This window comes from Centropristis striata, chromosome 23, assembly GCF_030273125.1.
Source record: "Centropristis striata isolate RG_2023a ecotype Rhode Island chromosome 23, C.striata_1.0, whole genome shotgun sequence".
Taxonomy (NCBI): Eukaryota; Metazoa; Chordata; class Actinopteri; order Perciformes; family Serranidae; genus Centropristis; species Centropristis striata.
In genome coordinates this window covers 20,645,642-20,663,907 of record NC_081539.1, presented here as the reverse complement: position 1 = coordinate 20,663,907, position 18,266 = coordinate 20,645,642, and the positions used below count along the sequence as shown (strand labels likewise).

At 39.3% G+C, this 18,266-nt stretch overlaps 1 protein-coding gene across 5 annotated transcripts in view; it reads left to right on the top strand.

Annotated features, from left to right (window-relative positions):
• Positions 1-17,897, top strand: part of relch (RAB11 binding and LisH domain, coiled-coil and HEAT repeat containing) — a 34,253-nt gene extending 16,356 nt beyond the window's left edge. For 4 of the 5 annotated variants that reach the window (XM_059326599.1, XM_059326598.1, XM_059326596.1 and 1 more), the window contains 19 exons: positions 2,119-2,231; positions 2,382-2,472; positions 3,174-3,245; positions 3,355-3,495; positions 3,991-4,155; positions 4,642-4,789; positions 4,908-5,064; positions 5,351-5,474; positions 5,962-6,010; positions 6,627-6,706; positions 7,241-7,347; positions 7,835-7,934; positions 9,445-9,527; positions 11,902-11,965; positions 12,061-12,199; positions 12,345-12,461; positions 14,228-14,316; positions 14,833-14,903; positions 16,598-17,897. In XM_059326599.1, the coding sequence (XP_059182582.1) occupies positions 2,119-2,231; positions 2,382-2,472; positions 3,174-3,245; positions 3,355-3,495; positions 3,991-4,155; positions 4,642-4,789; positions 4,908-5,064; positions 5,351-5,474; positions 5,962-6,010; positions 6,627-6,706; positions 7,241-7,347; positions 7,835-7,934; positions 9,445-9,527; positions 11,902-11,965; positions 12,061-12,199; positions 12,345-12,461; positions 14,228-14,316; positions 14,833-14,903; positions 16,598-16,718 (2,031 nt within the window). In that variant the 3' untranslated portion in view covers positions 16,719-17,897. Of the gene's footprint in view, positions 1-2,118; positions 2,232-2,381; positions 2,473-3,173; positions 3,246-3,354; positions 3,496-3,990; positions 4,156-4,641; positions 4,790-4,907; positions 5,065-5,350; positions 5,475-5,961; positions 6,011-6,626; positions 6,707-7,240; positions 7,348-7,834; positions 7,935-9,444; positions 9,528-10,201; positions 10,285-11,901; positions 11,966-12,060; positions 12,200-12,344; positions 12,462-14,227; positions 14,317-14,832; positions 14,904-16,597 lie in introns of all 5 variants that reach the window. The other variant, XM_059326597.1, reaches the window with a different exon arrangement.
• The last annotated feature ends 369 nt before the right edge of the window (positions 17,898-18,266 follow it).

Sequence of the window (18,266 nt, the reverse complement as noted above, 5' to 3'; positions counted from 1 at the left end):
ACACACACACACACACACGCAACCTGCAACCTGAAGCTTTCTAACCACCACAAGCCTGGAGACACACCTTTAGTTGCCTGAACGTGACACCCACTTAAGAACAAAAGGTGTTTGACTTGAAACGTTGGAATGATGCATTGAAACTCTGCCTACCACCTGGCTGTAATATCATACACTGTAAATCATTAAACATTATGTTTTTCTTCAATAACCTGTGCTGTACCGCAGCATCGTGCTATGTGCTTGTATTTTCCTTTCTCTTTTGGTGAAAAAAAGCTTAATTTGTGGTCATATCCTGTAGCTTTGTTTTATTAATCCTATTTAATATGCAGTTAATGGTGTTTCCAGGCTTCCCAAGAAGTGGTGTCACTATGTATGTACAATATATGCATGTTGTAACAGTTGACTTCCTTTTTTCTACCGGCTGCATCACTGTGATATTTAACGAACTCCTGGCAAGACAAAGAACATTGGCAGTTTTATCAGGGCTGTTAAGAGAATAAAGGACTTAAGTTATAATGCCAATGCAGACTTTCGGCTGAATGTTTGTGCTCAGCCTCTTGTTTGGCTTATAATGTAGTGGAAAGTCAGCATGTATAAAAACTGAAGGAAAAAGTTTGAAAAGAACAGGCAACTGCAGGAGAGAAGCATGTGCAGCAATTCACATTAAAATTGTAATAATTGTCTGTAAGGCATAGAGATGATGGATTGTATACTTATATGTTCCTATTTTCTATTGACATTAATCCCAACACTTATACACTTCATTTGATTATTTGAATGCCAGAGCAAACTGATCATTTTTTTAAATAATAGTCTTTAAGGTGACATTTGGATGCAGGCTATTGCACATAGTGGTCCTCGGACTGGAATGTGCTGTTGCTCTGCTCTTTGAAGTAAAGCATCAGGCCCCCTGGCGTCTGGGTCCTGGCGTCGTGCTGTCCACTCTACCTGCCCACAATGTTTATCCGGGACTGGTCAGATGTTTAACCTCCTGAAGGAGTCTTCACATCAGAAACGCAGGAGTTCACACAGAAATAGAGCTGGGTCAGCGTGGGTTCTGGCTTTTTTAGATGTGTGCTGAATTCCTTTATTTGTTTTATCAGGCCAGTGCTGTTAAATCTCCAAAAATGTCTCTTGTGAAGATGTATGGCCGGTCAGGACACGAATATTGAATGTGACAGTTTAATTTGCCTGAATTCAGTTAATATGCAGTTTTTTGCTGCTTTTTGACGCTTGAACTGGTTTCACCCATATTGAAGTAGTCATGTAACCACTTAAAATGACCCTCTGATCCTTAAATGCCATATTTTTACATTTTAAAAGATAGCCAACATGGCACTGACTTCAGAGGGCTGGTCCAGCTTTGAGCGAATGACTCATCGCAGCCTATCTTTACTCAAGTGTCACTGTCAGGTCCATCTGTCCATCCAGTGTTGGGGTTTTGCTCGTTCTTCCAGCACTTGGCAGGAAACTATGATATCTTCCTGGAAAAAAAACAGAGTGTGTTTTAAAAAAACATATTTTTAACTCTGTATGCACTCTCTAATTTGGGTGTGTGTGGCGGGAATTTAGGGCTGACCACAATTTGGCCATGGAGGCCCTGTATCAAGGGCAGCTGAGCTCTCTATTCCTCTGGCTGGAAGGTCCATAAACTCTATCTGAACTCTGGGATAGAGCTGCGTTGTAGTCGGTTAACTAGTGCAATAGGTATATGTGTTTCTGTCCAAATGCAGCTGTGTCTGAGTGTGTGCATGCACTATTTAAGTTTCTGCATTATATGGCTTTAATTGTATGTGCGTGACTCTAAAGCCAAATGAGTCAAGGTTTAGCACCAACAAGGTATTGAAGGTAAGCATGTTTTTACTGGTGTTGACAGACTCCTGTTGGTTTCAAAGGGGACCCCCTGTGTTTTTTTTTCTCCCTGTGACTTTCCAATTTTTTTCTCCTATTTTAATGAACACCTTCTCCCCCTTTCCTACTCCCCGTCCTCCCCTAGACTTCCAGGCCTGCTTGACTGCTACCGACAATTCTTTTTGTGTATTTCAACCGCTTTTTGTAAAATAATCAAAATTAATGCCACATCCCTCTCTGTTTCTCTCATCGTGTCTCCTTCAGGAATTGATCCCACTCATCCTATGTACCGCCTGCCTTCACCCAGAGCCTAAAGAGAGAGACCAGCTCCTCCACATCCTCTTTAACCTAATCAAGAGACCAGATGATGAGCAGAGGTGTGTGCAGACAGAACAATATGCGTATTAGTTTATTATGCTGGTTAATAAACCCCTTACCAGCTATTTTTTAGCACTGTTTAATAAGACAACTGTGACTTTATCCAGCAGTGTGTTCTCATATCTTTCTGTGTGTGTGTGTTTCCACAGACAAATGATCTTGACGGGGTGTGTTGCGTTTGCAAGGCACGTGGGTCCCACGCGTGTCGAGGCTGAATTGCTTCCTCAGTGCTGGGAACAGGTACAGTACATGCACTGCAGGTGGCCTTTGTTATTGAATATGCTGTCACAAAGTTTTATGCAATAGTAATACAAGGAGGGCTTCATGTTGTTTTTGTGGTTGTTGTTTTTTTTCCTTAAGCCTTCTGTGACACTTAATTTCCACTTTATGGGGGATGTTTCTCTGTTCTATTTCAGTACAAACACTAGAGACTTAATATTAAACATGTCTAGTTGTATTGTTATTGTTTCCACTTTGCCTCTTACGTATGTAGATTTGAAAAAAGGAAAATCCCTATGTTTTGCAAGAAATGGTCGAAGCTCTTATGCAAAAATGTTTTACTGTGCATAAAGATATATCAGCAACAAATCTCAGTTGTGTCTTGTATTTAGTGTGCATGCCGTTCAATGTTGTTGTAATTGCATGCTCTATCACTATGATTACCTCCTTGATGCCCCTGACTTATTTGTGATAGCAGTCTTGTTTTCATGCCACCTGTGTTACCTTATGCAACACATTATGGGAACAACAGCTGCCAGAAGTTTGGAGGCTGAGAATCTGCCTAGAAAGACTAATAACGGTTTCCACAGGGTCAGCATGTTGATGATACGAGAGTTGTTTCCATTCCACAGTGGCTGCCCTCCAGTCTGCTTCTCCCCTCCTTTCAACTATTGTTTCTGTTTAGCACATTTTCCTTCAAATCATGCTCTGTTCTTCTGCAGATTAACCACAAATATCCAGAGAGGAGATTGTTGGTGGCAGAGTCCTGTGGAGCCTTAGCACCATACCTGCCTGTAAGAATATATTGTGCATATTAAATGAAAAGGAGATTTTCCATAATTATGGATGAATAAAATAGAAATCAATTCTCTGTCTATGAACCACATCTTTTTGTCTCTGCAGAAGGAGATCCGTAGCTCCTTGGTTCTGTCCATGTTGCAGCAGATGCTCGCTGAGGACAAGGCTGACATGGTCAGAGAGGCAGTGGTTAAGAGTCTTGGCATCATCATGGGTTACATAGATGACCCTGACAAATATTCCCAGGTATGTGTGTTGCGAGAGGAAAGTGTATTAGAACTTGACATGGAGTGTTCTTGTTTAGGTTTCTCATAAATTGGTATTTCAGCAGTCATGTAAAAAACATGTTAAGTCTGCCAGTGTGATGGAAAAAAAAACATCCTCTAAGTCATTATAATGAGAAACCTTCTCGAAACAATGACTTGGTATTTAAAAATAATGAGAAACTTTTTCTCCAAATAATTACTTTGTATCTTAGAATAATGAGTTGGTATCTTTTCAGAACATTTCTCATTATTTTGAGATACAAAGTCATTATTTTAAAATAAGTCATTATTTTGAGAATGTTTCTCAGTATGACTTGCAGGACCTTTATTTTCATCACAAGGCTAACTTTTCATGTTATTATTTATTTTTCATGGCAGAAATTGGCATTCATACATTGGCATAGGGCTTAACTAAGCTATTTCTGTAAAATGCTGGCAGATAAATCTCATGCAAATGTAAATGTGTGTCTTCCAGGGTTTTGAGCTGATGCTGCTTTCACTTGGGGACCCATCAGAGCGGGTGGTCAGCGCAGTCCACCAGGTCTTCATTCCTGCCTTTGCTGCCTGGACCACAGAACTGGGCACCCTGCACACTGCACTCATCCCTTCTCTGTTGGCACGTATAGAGAAACTACTTATGGTAAGTGTCTGTGTGCATTCAGTTTTATAGCTGGACCTTAAAACTAAGAGCTTTTCTCAACCTTTACTTATTGTAATTGAGTTTGTTGAGCCAAAGACATCCAAGCAATCTATACAACACTGTATGTTTAAGACTTGCAATGTGCTGTAAATTAGATGTGAAGAATATTCAGAGGAAAAGTGTGAAAGTATAACAACATGCTGTAAATATATACCAGAAAACAATTAGTAATGTAGATGAGCATTGTAAGGAAACTAATACAATACTATAGATATGTGTTTTTTGAATATGTTTATAGTCTGTCAAGATGAGCATACGTCGGCTCACTTCCTCCATGATCATTCTCATCACTGCATACAAACCTACAAAACCTGCAAAACTACAGATTTTGGCAAGACCCAAACAATAAATTGCACTTCCTCAGGGTTTGCTTTTTTATTTCTCCTTTCCCTTATTTTCATCTTTTATACCTCCCTCTTTTTGTAGCAAGGGGAACACGGTCTGGATGAACACAAGCTACACGTATTCCTGTCGGCACTACAGTCTCTCATCCCTCCTCTGTTTGCTGTGGTGCTGCAGAACGCACCTTTCACCAGCAGAGCCAAACTCAATGGAGAAATACCTGCAATAGAGGGTAGGACATCTACACACACACACACACACACACACAGAAGTAACACATAGAAGTAGTAACTCTTAAAGCTGCGCATTTCCTTAGTTTCCATTCTGTTCCTGTGTCTGTGCTTCTGCAGTGACCCGGTTCCCCAGGCCGGCTTCCCCCCTCCAAGACGTGGCAACCATTATCGGCAGTAGGGAGATGCTGAGTGCCCTGCTGCTGCTCTATGACCACCAGCTAGAGCATGAAGGAACCACCGGCTGGGACAGCCTGCTATGGGTGGTCAACCAACTGTGAGAAATGCACACACGCACACACACATTTCTATATTACCAAGAGTTGACTATCATCCTACACTACCCAAATGTGGACCACTGTTTCTGGTCATTTTTGAAAAAAAAATTAATTAATTAAATTGAACCTTTTATTTAAGGTCTTTTTTCACTTTTTGTAATATTACTGTTATTAAACAAATACCTAAATCAGAAAATTAATTTACAGTCAGATTTTGTATATGGTATCACAAAAGCATCCACAAAACAACACACACTGATTTCCATCTGCATGCTCTGCCTCCAGCCTTCCGCAGCTCATAGAGATTGTGGGTCGTATCAATGTGACGTCATCCACCTGCGTTCATGAGTTCTCCCGCTTCTTCTGGAGGCTCTGCCGCACCTTTGGCAAGATTTTTACCAACACTAAGGTAAAATCATATAACCTCAAAATTAAGTATTCTCCTGAGAACACAAAAAATGTATACTTTATCACTTTGGTTGACACAGTTTTTTTTTTTTTTTTAAAGTTGGAGTACTGTTTCATAGTTCAGCCTATCTCAATCCTGTCAACTTTTGCTAAAAAATGTCAGAAGTCAACTGTTGCTACCGATGTGAGCAGTGTACCTACACAACGTTAGATCTGTCAGTGATGATGCAAATGCTATTCATTTGTAGAAACATTTTTATATACTTAATTTAGAGTAAGCTTTTAAGTGTTGATCATCTAGAGAAATCTGAATGTGCTCTGATTTATAGTATCTGATTTAATAGATTTAATTTTAAGGTAGTGACTCTATTCTTAAACCATGTGAGGTATTATGAACTGCACAACTGTAAAATAGTTCTTTGCTATAAATGTCAATGACATTTATAAATGTAATGATGATATTTTGTGTGTTCTCATGATCTTTTCAGGTTAAACCACAGTTCCAAGAGATCCTCCGGCTATCTGAAGAGAATGTCGGTGAGTACAGATTTAACCTAAACATACACACAGATGTGCGTTTGTTGATTTCCTCAACTCTCTCAAGAGAATGTTGGTAGGTGGAGTTCAGACTGAGACACTGTTGATGTAAACAAGCTATTTGGAGTCAGTTATGGGTGTTCCCCTCCTTTTTTTTTTCCGGACATGTTTCTAAAAGTTAAAAGAGGTGCTTGGTCTCAGCTGGCTGCCAAGTGATTTAGCTTTGGTATTGTGGCCATTTATGAAATGTGTTTTTTACTGGGTCCCAGTCTGTGTTTAGGTCATTGGGACTTCACAATGCATGTCATTTTCAGTAGTTTTTTTTTTTTTTAAAACCACATCGATGTAACGCATGCTGTGGACACATTGTTAAGGACACGGACATCATACCAAATGCTTTGCACAATATAATATTGCACCTCACCTTATCATGCCCTGTAATGCTTTAATGTATATTGGATTTTGGATTTCCTATAGGATAATTCACATCATATGTCCAGCACAGCTGGAATATTATTTAATAGCAGAAAAATAGTGTCAAATGTTGCCTAAACAAGGAAATGTCCGTCTTTGAATTTTTTTTAACTTGTTTTGGTTTGTTTTTTTCCTCTGTCAGATGCTTCAGCAGGGAATGACATTCTCACCAAAGCCACAGTCCCCATCTACGCCACTGGAGTGCTGACTTGTTATAACCAGGTAAATTAGTAGCCGAGCATGGTTAATAGAGGCTGATTTGAAGTTGATTCACATACCATGTTATTTTGTGTCTTGTAAAACAAATCAGTCAATAGATCACTGATTTCCTCCTTTGGTTAGTTGGAATGTTGAGTATTTGAGGCCCCTTTAAATTGTGTGTATGTTATAGAATTTAGAATGTGAACCACATTATATTTTGAGTAATTGTCCTTTGTCATAAGGGAAAATCCACTCCAACACACATAAAGGCGCTACATGTTTTTGTTTTGATTTTAGGATCACAAAATGAGGCTGTGCTTGCAAAACACTGTGGACAGAACAGAACATGCTGTATTTTGATTTGCCTTTCAACACAACAAAACATAGTCAGAACAGCCCGTTTCAACTCATGTTTTATGTGACAAACAATGTATGCTGTTCCAAAATACTAACATATCTGTATACATTTTGCACATATGTACATATGAAAATGTAGAGGTTAATGTATTTGTTGCCCACTATGTCACTGATAAACATTCTTTGATTCCTGTACAGGATGAGGACCGCAAGTTGTTGGTTGGTTTCCTGGAGGATGTTATGACAACCCTGTCTCTGTCCCATGCACCTCTGGACAGCCTGAAGGCCTCCTTTGTAGAGCTAGGGTGAGAAATACAATCATACATATACACACAAATGCATATCTGCATTACCAACAGTGGACTATTATTCTACACTAACAAAGAATGGTCTACTGTTTTAGTCATTATGACAAAACTAAATTTAAATTGAAAAAGATTATATCAATATAATAATATTTAAGAAAAACGCAAATATAAGTGTCAAAGTATGCACATTTAAAAAAGAAAAACGTTTGGAATGGTCTAAGTGGTTTAAGAAGAATAGGTTACATTTAAATTCATTATGCTCACATCTTTTTATTTTCTGTAATTTATAGTAATCATTTTATAGCTTTTAGCACAAAATATATATATAATATTGAAAATACACTGTTGCACTGACACAGAGTCTAAGTGATTTGCAGCACTGCTGTTAGATGTGTGGAAATAATTCTCTCACAGTTTGAAAGTCAGTTGTCTGTTGGCAGCTGCCACAATATTACCCAGTATTTATGTTATGCTGTCTTTTCAGTGCCAACCCAGTGTACCATGAATTGCTGCTCACTGTTCTGTGGTATGGGGTAGTCCATACCTCTGCACTGGTCCGGTGTACTGCAGCACGGATGTTTGAGGTAGAGAACACACACACACACACGTACACAGATTGTGTATTGAACAATTCCCAGATGTTTAGAATTTTTCTTTGTTATATTTTTTGCACGAATGATAACTCTACTACAAAGTGTATACCAACATGGCTCCACATTTATAGATAAAATGGTATTTTTTTTTATTAATTAATTTTGATTTATTTGTTTGCATGTTGTTATTATTTGTAATGAATTATCCTGTTAAATATGCACCTTCATTTAAAAATAGGTAATGCATTCTAAATTATATTATAGTATGTATTGTGTAAATGAGCTAAAATAATATTCATACACAATTGTGCAGTCCTACATTATAGATACTATATTCATGTTCACCTTTTTGCTGTACTGTACATGTGCTAGCTCTGCTTGCTATTGCTGCTGTTTAACATGCATTTAAAATCTATCTGCTCTGTTATGGGTGTAAAGACTACTGTATCTTCTCAGTGCCCTGGTTCCAACTGTATGACTAGACCCTCCTAGAATTCAACATCAGACCTTTCACTGTGCACTGATCTCAGAACGGACTACATAAATATCTGCTGCATGTCAGGGAAAGGCTGAAGTCAGCAACCTGAAAGTGTAATCAAAAGAGTTCAAGGCCTGTTCCTTTTCAGTGGTGTTGGAAAGTATAATTTAATCAGAAATGTTTTCTCATGGATCTTTTTTTATTTTTTCAGTATTTCAGCTCTTGTTGAAATATAATACTACTACTATTTTTCAAGGGAGATGCCTGTTACACTGTCCTTGCCAGGTTGTCAAAGCAAAAGTCCTGGCCTAAGGAACCATAACTAATCACATCTCCCTGTCCTTTGAGATCTGTGCACACTTTAGGTCAAATATTGGAATGAGGATCTAGGTATAGTGGTAGAACTGGGCCTAATATGACCTGAACTTGGGGGAGGAGGAGTGGTAGGCTGTATCCATGTCCCCCCCTGTTTTGTGAAGTACTTGCCCTTTCCCGACACACCCCACTGTCACCATTCCATAGTGACTAGCTATCCACCATTGCCGAAACTGTGGGTTGAAATGTGGTCCTCTACCACGGATCCAGGATCAGATTTGTTTTCTATCATATATTTTATCAATTTTAATTTTAATCTGACCTGGAGTCTGTGGAAAGAGCCCACAGCTTTATGCTCACCATACTGTAAAAGTATTTGTGCAGTTTAGCTATGTGGCTTTGCCATTCCTGCATACATGCGTGTGCATGTGTGTGCGTGTTTGTTTGCGTGTGTGTGATTGTGTGTGTGTGTACACACACTTGCTCGATACATGCAGTGCCGTTCCGTGCCTTGCAGCTACAGTTCTTGTCATTGTATATCACTTTCTTCCTATCTTTTTGTGTTTGTTTTTCTTTTCCCCTCCCCTTTTTCTTTTTTGCTTCTTTTTTTTTTCTTTTCTCTCTATCTATTGGCGGTGTTGCTCGCTCTTGTCCCAATGCCCCGCCCACCTCTGTGACATCACGGCTGGCTCTGTCCAATCCGATCAGCTGCTGGTGAAGGGGGTGAATGAGACACTGGTAGCTCAGAGAGTGGTGCCGGCTCTCATCACACTGTCCTCCGACCCTGAAATGTAAGTGGAACAACAACAACAATAAACCGCGCCGCGTCTCTCTCCCCCCTTCTCTTTGCCACCTGAGAACCAACTCACTGAAACTAGTCTGTACCTGCAAGGAGCGAATTCATTCAACTTCACTGACCAATCACTTATTCCATTTAATACCAAATTTACAAAATGTTCTCCTTTTTGAATGGCAGTTTTCAGTGGTTGTGTGGAGTTGCTCCTGTGCAGGTTTAGGCTGGGCCATGGGGTGGTTCATCAGCATAACCACTGTTAACACTAACACTCTGCATGGTCGCATCATCAATCTGCAACACTAACCCACGGCAGCTCTCGTCACCTCATCAGTCTGCAGCACCAATCAGTCCAGATGTGTGTGTGTATTGCCTGCATGTGGCAATAGCACAGTCCCAGCATGTCCATCTGTAACCCGCCTCCTCTTCCTCCCCACCCTACTCCGTTTAAGCAGGGTCCCTCCTCCCGACCAATCCGTAAGCTAGTGGTTGGTTATCTTCACCTCGTCTTTCTCAGTTTTATCCTGTCACTCTATTTTCCTCTCTTTCTCTCTCTCTGTCTTCCATATCATCCCTTCTATCTTCTATCTTTACCTCCTCCCTCCTCCTGTCTCTGTCTCCTCCCACCCTGCCTCTCCCTCTCTCTCATCCTGCTGTGTGATGGGTTTGCAGTTGGTTCTCCGAGGCATGAGTGAAGCATTAGTAGATCGCCGTGCGGCTCCGGCCCTTATAACTCTGTGCAGTGGGCCTGAATTGTGAGTCAATTGACACAAGAAAACCTCTCTGTAACCATTGTCATTTTGTGGGCTGCATCCTTACAGTGGAAGAAATTTGTCTTGCCGAGCTTGAATGGGCACTAAAAAAAGCCCCTGTGACCAAGTGGCACCAAAACCCTTCAGTACATCTGAAGTACGTCACTGGCAGCTTCTTTAACCACCACAAGATTCAGTGGAATTGGGAAGTTGGAGCCTGAAGTAATTTGCTTCTCTTCCTGTATCCTGTTTTCAATTCGCAGATCTGGAGCCACAGTGATTTGACTAAACATATTAAATTGGATGAATAAATGATGATTAAACCTCCTGTAGTTCAGTCTTTTGGCATACATCTGTCCTTTTTATTGCACTATAAAAATGGAATTATTCAAAGATCAGCTCTCCAACAGGGAAAATAATATTTTTTTTGTGCTGCCAGTGTTAATTGAGCTTTTATGTTTGAGATTAGATAAGAATTAGTTATCAAAAAATAGTGGACACTGTTGGAATGCAGCCCGTCTCATCTCATCATTCTCTGTTTTTGATTCACATGCTAACGGGTACACATGACCCAACTTTTAGATTCAAAATATATTTATTTTAAAATCTTAACATTTTTGGCATGATCCATCCTTTGTCTTTCCTGCTTCTACTGACAGTGGAATGATTATCTAACATCAATCAAACAGCACCCCTTTAATCTTGCTTATCCCAGTTCATCATAGTCACAGAGTATTGTTGATTTTTATTATGTATTATTATAATAATAATAATTATCATTGTTTAGTACTGTTTATGTTTTCTTTGGGAGTTTAATGACCCCCTTAAAAAGTAGTTGTGACCCCTTTATTATATATGTTAGCTTTTAGCTCAAGAAGGATTGGATGAATATCTTATGGATCTATCTATGTTCTACAGTATGAAGATTGGGGTCAAGTATTATATGCAAAATTTAGCTACATTAATGTTTCAGTATCTGGTACTAGAAAGATAGGGAACATAAGTAATTTTGTATCTCTTTATATCTTTGATAGGTCAGGGTGCACTAGGTTGGACAGATTTTTAGTAAAGTTACTAATCTAAATAGATCAATGGTAACTAGATGATCATTGTGGTAACTGCCCAGTCAGTTATGAACTTCCTAGAAAAACAAAATCGTAACATGTGTCAGCTGGCAGTCCACTATATGAGCAACCACCTCAGTCATCAATGTGGCATGCTGTTACTACGTAGACACCATAGTTGAATCAAACCTAGAACATGAGTTAACCAAAGTAGTCCTACCTCTGTGTTATTTTTAAATAAATGCTTACTCTACAATAATAAAAAAAAAATACATAATTGCAATCGGTTTAACTTGGTAAGTACCATTATTTGAAAAATCATAAAATGGCCTCAGGAATCCTCACTGCTATTGACACAACCTAAGTTGTGGTTAATGTGGTTAAAACCCAACAATGTGTGATTCAAACATTTTCAAATGGATCTGTAAACTATTTGCAGAAAATAATTGACTCATTCTGATTCCTGCTTAAACACACACTAATGGCAAATAGCTTAAATAGTGATACAATGACTAAGAGCGGTCAAACCATTGTCTTGCTCTTCTGCTGCTTTTAGTTCAGTGAGGATATCGACTATTCCTGCCTTTGGTACCATCATGGAGACCGTCACACAAAAAGAGGTAGGAAGCTAACTGCACACAGGCTTTAATAAGTTAATAACAAATCATTATAAAAGATGTGTAGTCATACTTTCTATGTGTGTGTGTGTGTGTAGCTGCTGGAGCGTGTAAAAATGCAGCTGGCATCATTCCTGGAAGACCCTCAGTACCAAGATCAGCACTCTTTGCACATGGAGATCATCAGGACATTTGGAAGGGTTGGACCTAATGCAGAGCCACGCTTTAGAGATGAGTGTATGTAGATGACACAAACTCTTTTATTACACATTTCAATAGTCAACTATGTCTAATTTATTTCCTTTTCTTTTGCTTCTGCCTCTCATGAGCTCTTCATGTGCACTAACTTTTTGTCTGTATTTTTGGGTTGTTTTTTTTCTAGTTGTGTTGCCACATCTTCACAAGCTGGCGCTGGCTAACAACAGCCAGACGGTGGAGAGCAAGAGGATCGACATCGCCACCCAGCTGTTTGAGGCCTACAGCGCCCTCTCCTGCTGCTGTATCCTTCTATAGGTCATACTTACAGAATTGGTCTGTGTAAACTGGGCCATATACTTGTGAGCTTCACTATTACTTATAGTCCTAATGTTAGCTATATACTGATAACAGTTCCTCTTGAAAGGAACTGGAAAAAAATGTACCATCCACATTTTCCAACTCACTCATACGTTTTTTACTAACTACTGTGCTGTATGTGTTTCCAATGGATTTACTAGAAGTCTGTGTCAAGGTTGGCTTGCGTCCAGCGTTAGCTGTCGTAACAGTGAGTCAGTGGGAAGGCCGTCAGAATAGCCGGCCAAATGCTAGCTGCACGGGCTAGATGTGCTCCTGAATGTGCCTGTATAACTGTGGTACTACGTATCAGTGGGCCCCTGTGCCTGAGTGTGTGGTTCACTGTGTATGTTGGCAGAGTTTGCCTGTCATTTGGCAGCAGGAGAAAGGGAAAATAAGCTGCCTCCATTTTGGGGCTAGAGGTAATTACAGGGTTGGTTAAGCAGAGGAAAGGATGAGAGAGGGAGAAAGAGCGTGAGAGGAGGGAAGGACTGAACATCAGCTCCAATTGTTAGTAACAGTTCCCAGGATAGGACTCACATTTACATTACCTCTGCTCTGTCTCTGTCACCCATCTCTTCTGTGATTGTTTCTCCTCTTACTATTTCTCCTTTCTCACACTCTTTTTGCCTCCCTGTACTCTTCTCTGTCAACCCCACCCTACACACACAGACACACACACACACACACACACACACACATGCACATGGACAGCTGGGCTGAGGTTCATTCCTGTGGATCTTTGTCAGGCTGTGATTTCACAGTGCAGTAGCGTCCAGGAGGTATAACCCTAACCTCAGAGGCTTTACCTCCCACTGCACTTCTTCACATGTAATCAGTGTGACATTCTCTGAAATTGTACATTGCCATCTCTAAAAATATAGATTTTTATTCATTCCCAAACACCGTGTCCCATATAGCTCCTCTGGCTTTGACAGGTGGCAGAACACATACAGCCCTGGACAAAGTAGTATTGTGCCATATAGGGATACATATAGTGAGAAGCACATAGCAGGGTTTTACAAAACAAAAAAAGAAACATTTTTGCTGACAGTGCCCATGAGAAGTTCTGCTTTGTTGAACTATATATCCAGCTATGGTTAGTTAAAATAGGTTGCTTTTACTGTCTTTTTAAAAATATTCATTCATTCAGTTTTGTAGTACCAGTATGGGAACTATTTAACATTACTCTACATTATCAACCAATTCTAGAAATGATAACTGATAGAATAAAGAGCAAATAAAGATAAAAATGCATATCTAAATAATCATCAATGCTGTATGTTTAGTATCAGTCAATTTATGATACTTTAAAAGAAGAATACATAATAAAAAACAAAATGAAATAAATAGCAGTGTTACACCATTTCTCAAACACCTCAAGCATTCTTTATGTATATGTTTAAAATGTAAAAACAGTTTCATATTGATGAACATATGTATATATTATATCTTAACATTATTATACATTATTATTACATTAAATAGCAGATATTACATTATATATAATACCCGCCATTTGATATATTGGCCAGGCTCAGAATACACACATCAGAGCTTTCATCAGAGCCCTGATGGTGACGAGTCATTTCTGTGATGCTGACTGTGTGAATGTAGTAATACACTTTTTTCGCAATGCTGCAAGGTGCTTTGAATCAACTGGAATTTTTCAACTGTACATTTTTTTCATCCAGTCCTTGACTTCCTGTGCAGTTATTTCTGAGGAGGTGATGGTCAACCACTTCCTGCCTGGCCTCAGGTGTCTGCGCACTGACATGGAGCAACTCTCTCCTGAGCACGAGGTCAGCAGACACTCCTTCCTGTGGGGCGGGGGTGGGGGGATTTCATACAAGTATTCAGACACTTACTTGAACACTCCCAATCGACATACATATGGAATCTCATCCGGGTAAAGGCAGACAGTCTGACTCTTCACCTCTTTCTCAGACACACTCATACACACACCTCTGCCATTTTTATTTGTGTCTCAGAATCTCACGCGATTTATTTTCCCAAGCTGACTAATGATCAGCTGATTCTTTTCCTCTGCACACATCCGCTCTGTCTGTGAAGTCTGTCAACCAGATTCTAAGACAGGAATTCTTTTCCAAGCTGGAACCTTCATGTATTAAAACATACAAATACATTAAAGTCATGTTGGGACAGAATTGGACTGCACACCAACTGTCACCACTGTACCACTCCAGCAGTTGAAAACATGCTTTTTATCATGAAATTCAGATTTTTCTTTTTACAACAAAGACATTTTTGGAAAGGTAACATTTCAATTAATCCCGTCTCTGTTATTTCCTCCACAGGTTATTCTGAGTTCTATGATCAAAGAGTGTGAAATCAAGGTGGAAAACAGAGGAATGGCAGATGCACAAGGGTGAGAACAAACACCTCCCAGTCCCATTCACACCATCCCTTCCTCTGAAATGATTTGCGAAATATTGTTTTTTTTATTGCATGAGAGGCAGTGACAGCAACAAGTGATGGCTTCAAAGCAGTAGTTCAGAAGAATTTGGAGGGGGAAGAAGCAGTCCTACTGTGAGGAGAGGGGTCATTTAACAGTGTTGGGACACGGCCCACATTGTGGGTTTATTCCCCAAGGGAGAGGAGAGCATGTAAGAGTGTTGGAACCACACTCATTATGTGGGTATCTTCACAGAGAGAGAGCAGAAAAATGAGAGGAGTTGTTTTGGTAAAGTGAAGAGAGCTGGGACAACAGCCATACTGTGGGTGTCTTTAAAGGATGTTTCCCCCATCTTGTCAACATGTGTTTGGGGCTCATTAAAAAGAGAAGGGTGCATATATGGATGTAAGAAGTGTGGATATGTCTCCTTCTCTCTGTGCACATATGCTCAGTTTTGGGTGTGTTCCCCCCAAACCCTCAGTTAAACCCTGAGGTTCAAATCTCTGTGTTTGTGCCCAGAGATTTTTTGTCCCTCTTTCATTTTGGTCTTTTAAGTCTTTCTTCGACTTCTCCTACTATAATTGATCATTTGGATCTTTAGTTTCACAGCATGTATCTTTTAAGGACTTTTGAGCTTGTAGAATGTCTTTAATTCTTGGTATGAAATATTCTGGAACCCTGATATTTTGTGGCCGTGGCGACTTAGTGAGCAATTTATTAAGACTTTTTGAAGTGGCATCAAATAACATTGGTGGAATTGTTTGTTGCTAGTCTCCATACTCCAGTGCACATTACATTTCACATTCTTATGCACATTTCTTTATAAAGGTAATTAATCATCTTCCTAAATATGATTTTTCTTTTTTTGCCTGAATCATCTCGTCATGATGCTGGCCACCATTTTTTGTGTTTTCTGAAAAATCTGGGAAAAAAAGAATCCTATGCCGTTATTTTAAGAGGGTGTCGATATGCAAAGGCCAAAATGGCAAAAATCATAATCCTGATTATTGCGTCAATATTAAGATGATAATTATTTCACACAATTATTCATTGATGCATTAGTTGCACTTGAACAATATATATATATATATATATATATATATATATATATATATATATATATATATATATATAAATCAAATTAGTTTAATTGCCCAGCCCTAACACACTGTACACAGAATAAGTAAAACGACTGTCCACAAGAGAGTTGAGGCATTTACACCACAAGACATGAGCCATGTGATAGCAAATTGTTCAGTTGTTCATTTATAGAAGCCATGTGATGGTGTTTACCATGTTGGGTCTGAACTCACTAATTTCACTTACTCTAGTTTGCTGTCGTGTTAAGATATGTTTGTCCTTCTGTTGAGCAATGCAGCAGCTGCTCTAACTGCTCCACTGTATCAGTTTGATTCCCAGCTAACTCGAAAGAGGAACTTATTGAGCCGTTAGACTGTAAAACTCAGGAGCAAACAGCATTTCCCCTTTAAAGAAGTAGAGTAAAGGCTGACAAAAGCTCATCAACAGATAGTGGAGGATTGTTAATTTCTGTACTGTTCTGTTTTTATGTGTGTCTGTCTTCCAGTTTATATGTGTTAATAAACCATGGTTAACCTTGTTGCTTCATTGTGGCCAAACTAAACCTTTCTACCTTCTATTTCCAATAGATCCATGTCTATCGCCTCCAGTTTAGTGGGTGAAGATGCCAAGACCAAGTTCCTGAGCAAGATGGGTCAGCTAACCACCTCTGGCGCCATGCTGGCCAACGTCTTCCAGAGAAAGAAGTGATCCCAACACCGGATGATGGACCACTGCATCTAACTGACGATCCCCTGCTGTCTTCAGGAGCATTTCATTCTACTGAGGAAAGCAATTGGTCAGCTTAAAGTAGAAGAAAACCAAGTGTATCGTTTATTCAATTACAAGAAATGAAGGTTTGTGTTGATTTTAAATCTCCAAGTGCAGCAGGACTCCATGCAAGCAATGTTTTTTTGCAGTGAAAGCTGAGGTTTTCCCCTCTGCTCATTTCCCCTCTCCTTCATCTTTAATCATGACAAAAGCATGGTCCAGGACGAAGGATTTGCTTTTATGAATCAGTGTTGTTAACATTGTCATTTCAGAAAGAGGGGGGAGAGCAGAAGACAATAAAAAGTATTGAGATGCACCCAAAGTGATAACAAGGGACTTGGTTCCTGGACGTTTCTGGACTGGAGAGTATCACAGAATTTCATTTGATTTCAGTGCAGTTACTTCTTTTATCAGAAGAGCTCCACTCGTCTTTAGGGAAGAAAAACTCTTGAGCACGGCCTGCTGGATTTCATTTAGAATTTTAAACACCATCTTGGAGCGAAGAGTTGTGCGATAGATGCATTAACTTGCATTTGCTATAAATTAATTGTACAGTGAATCTGTACTGCTCAGAAGAATCGCATACTTGAAGATAAAAAAAAATGTCTTGCCTTTATTTCTTTAAAGTCTGTCACTGGTTTTTGTTTTGACAGCTTCTGTTTTATAACTTATTTATGTCTCTAATGGAAAAAAAAACCTTATTCCAACTTCCAAAGAAATTTGCACTTCACTTTACTATTTTGTTCTTTATTATATATATATTTGTTTTAATTCAGAGTCTTATACATAATGAACATCTATCACTACTGTTAATGGATTTCTTTTGTGTTTATCCGTTTTGGCAATGTGAAGTTGACGAGAACACTGATCATAATTATTCCCTCTGTCCGTTGCATCGTGTCTCTCTGTGTTGCAGTGTCTGATAATTGTACTTTTTTTTTTTTTTAAAGTGGGTATTTGGTTCTATTTTTTGTTGTTGTTCTTTTTCAATATGCTCTACGAGGAACAGTAAATAACTGTATCATACACTGAACTGAAGAGGATGGTTCTCATTATGTATATTTGAAATCGGTGTCATGGTGTAATAAACGATGGAGATCAGTTGTGTACTTAAATATACTTCTGGAGGCCTCATTGAAAGACAGCATGCTATTCCGGTTGTCTCAAGTTTTGGCTCAAAGTGTCGACAGGTGTTGAAGGCTGTAAAAAAAAAAAAAAAAAGTCATTTCACAGACAAACACACACTCTTGCTGTCCCTGCCCCTCATAACCAACCCTTTGATGTAGTCTATTGTCTGCCTAGTACAACAAACCAAAGTCCATCTTAAGGGGCATTCCCAACAACTTACTCTAAATAAGTACAGAAGAAAAAGCTCAGATCTGCCGTCAAGATTACACTATCTCTCAATCCTGCTATCTGTCCTTTCAATAATGTGGTTAACTTTGGCCTAAATCATCAAAAGAAGACGACTGATCTGTGTGCACCTCA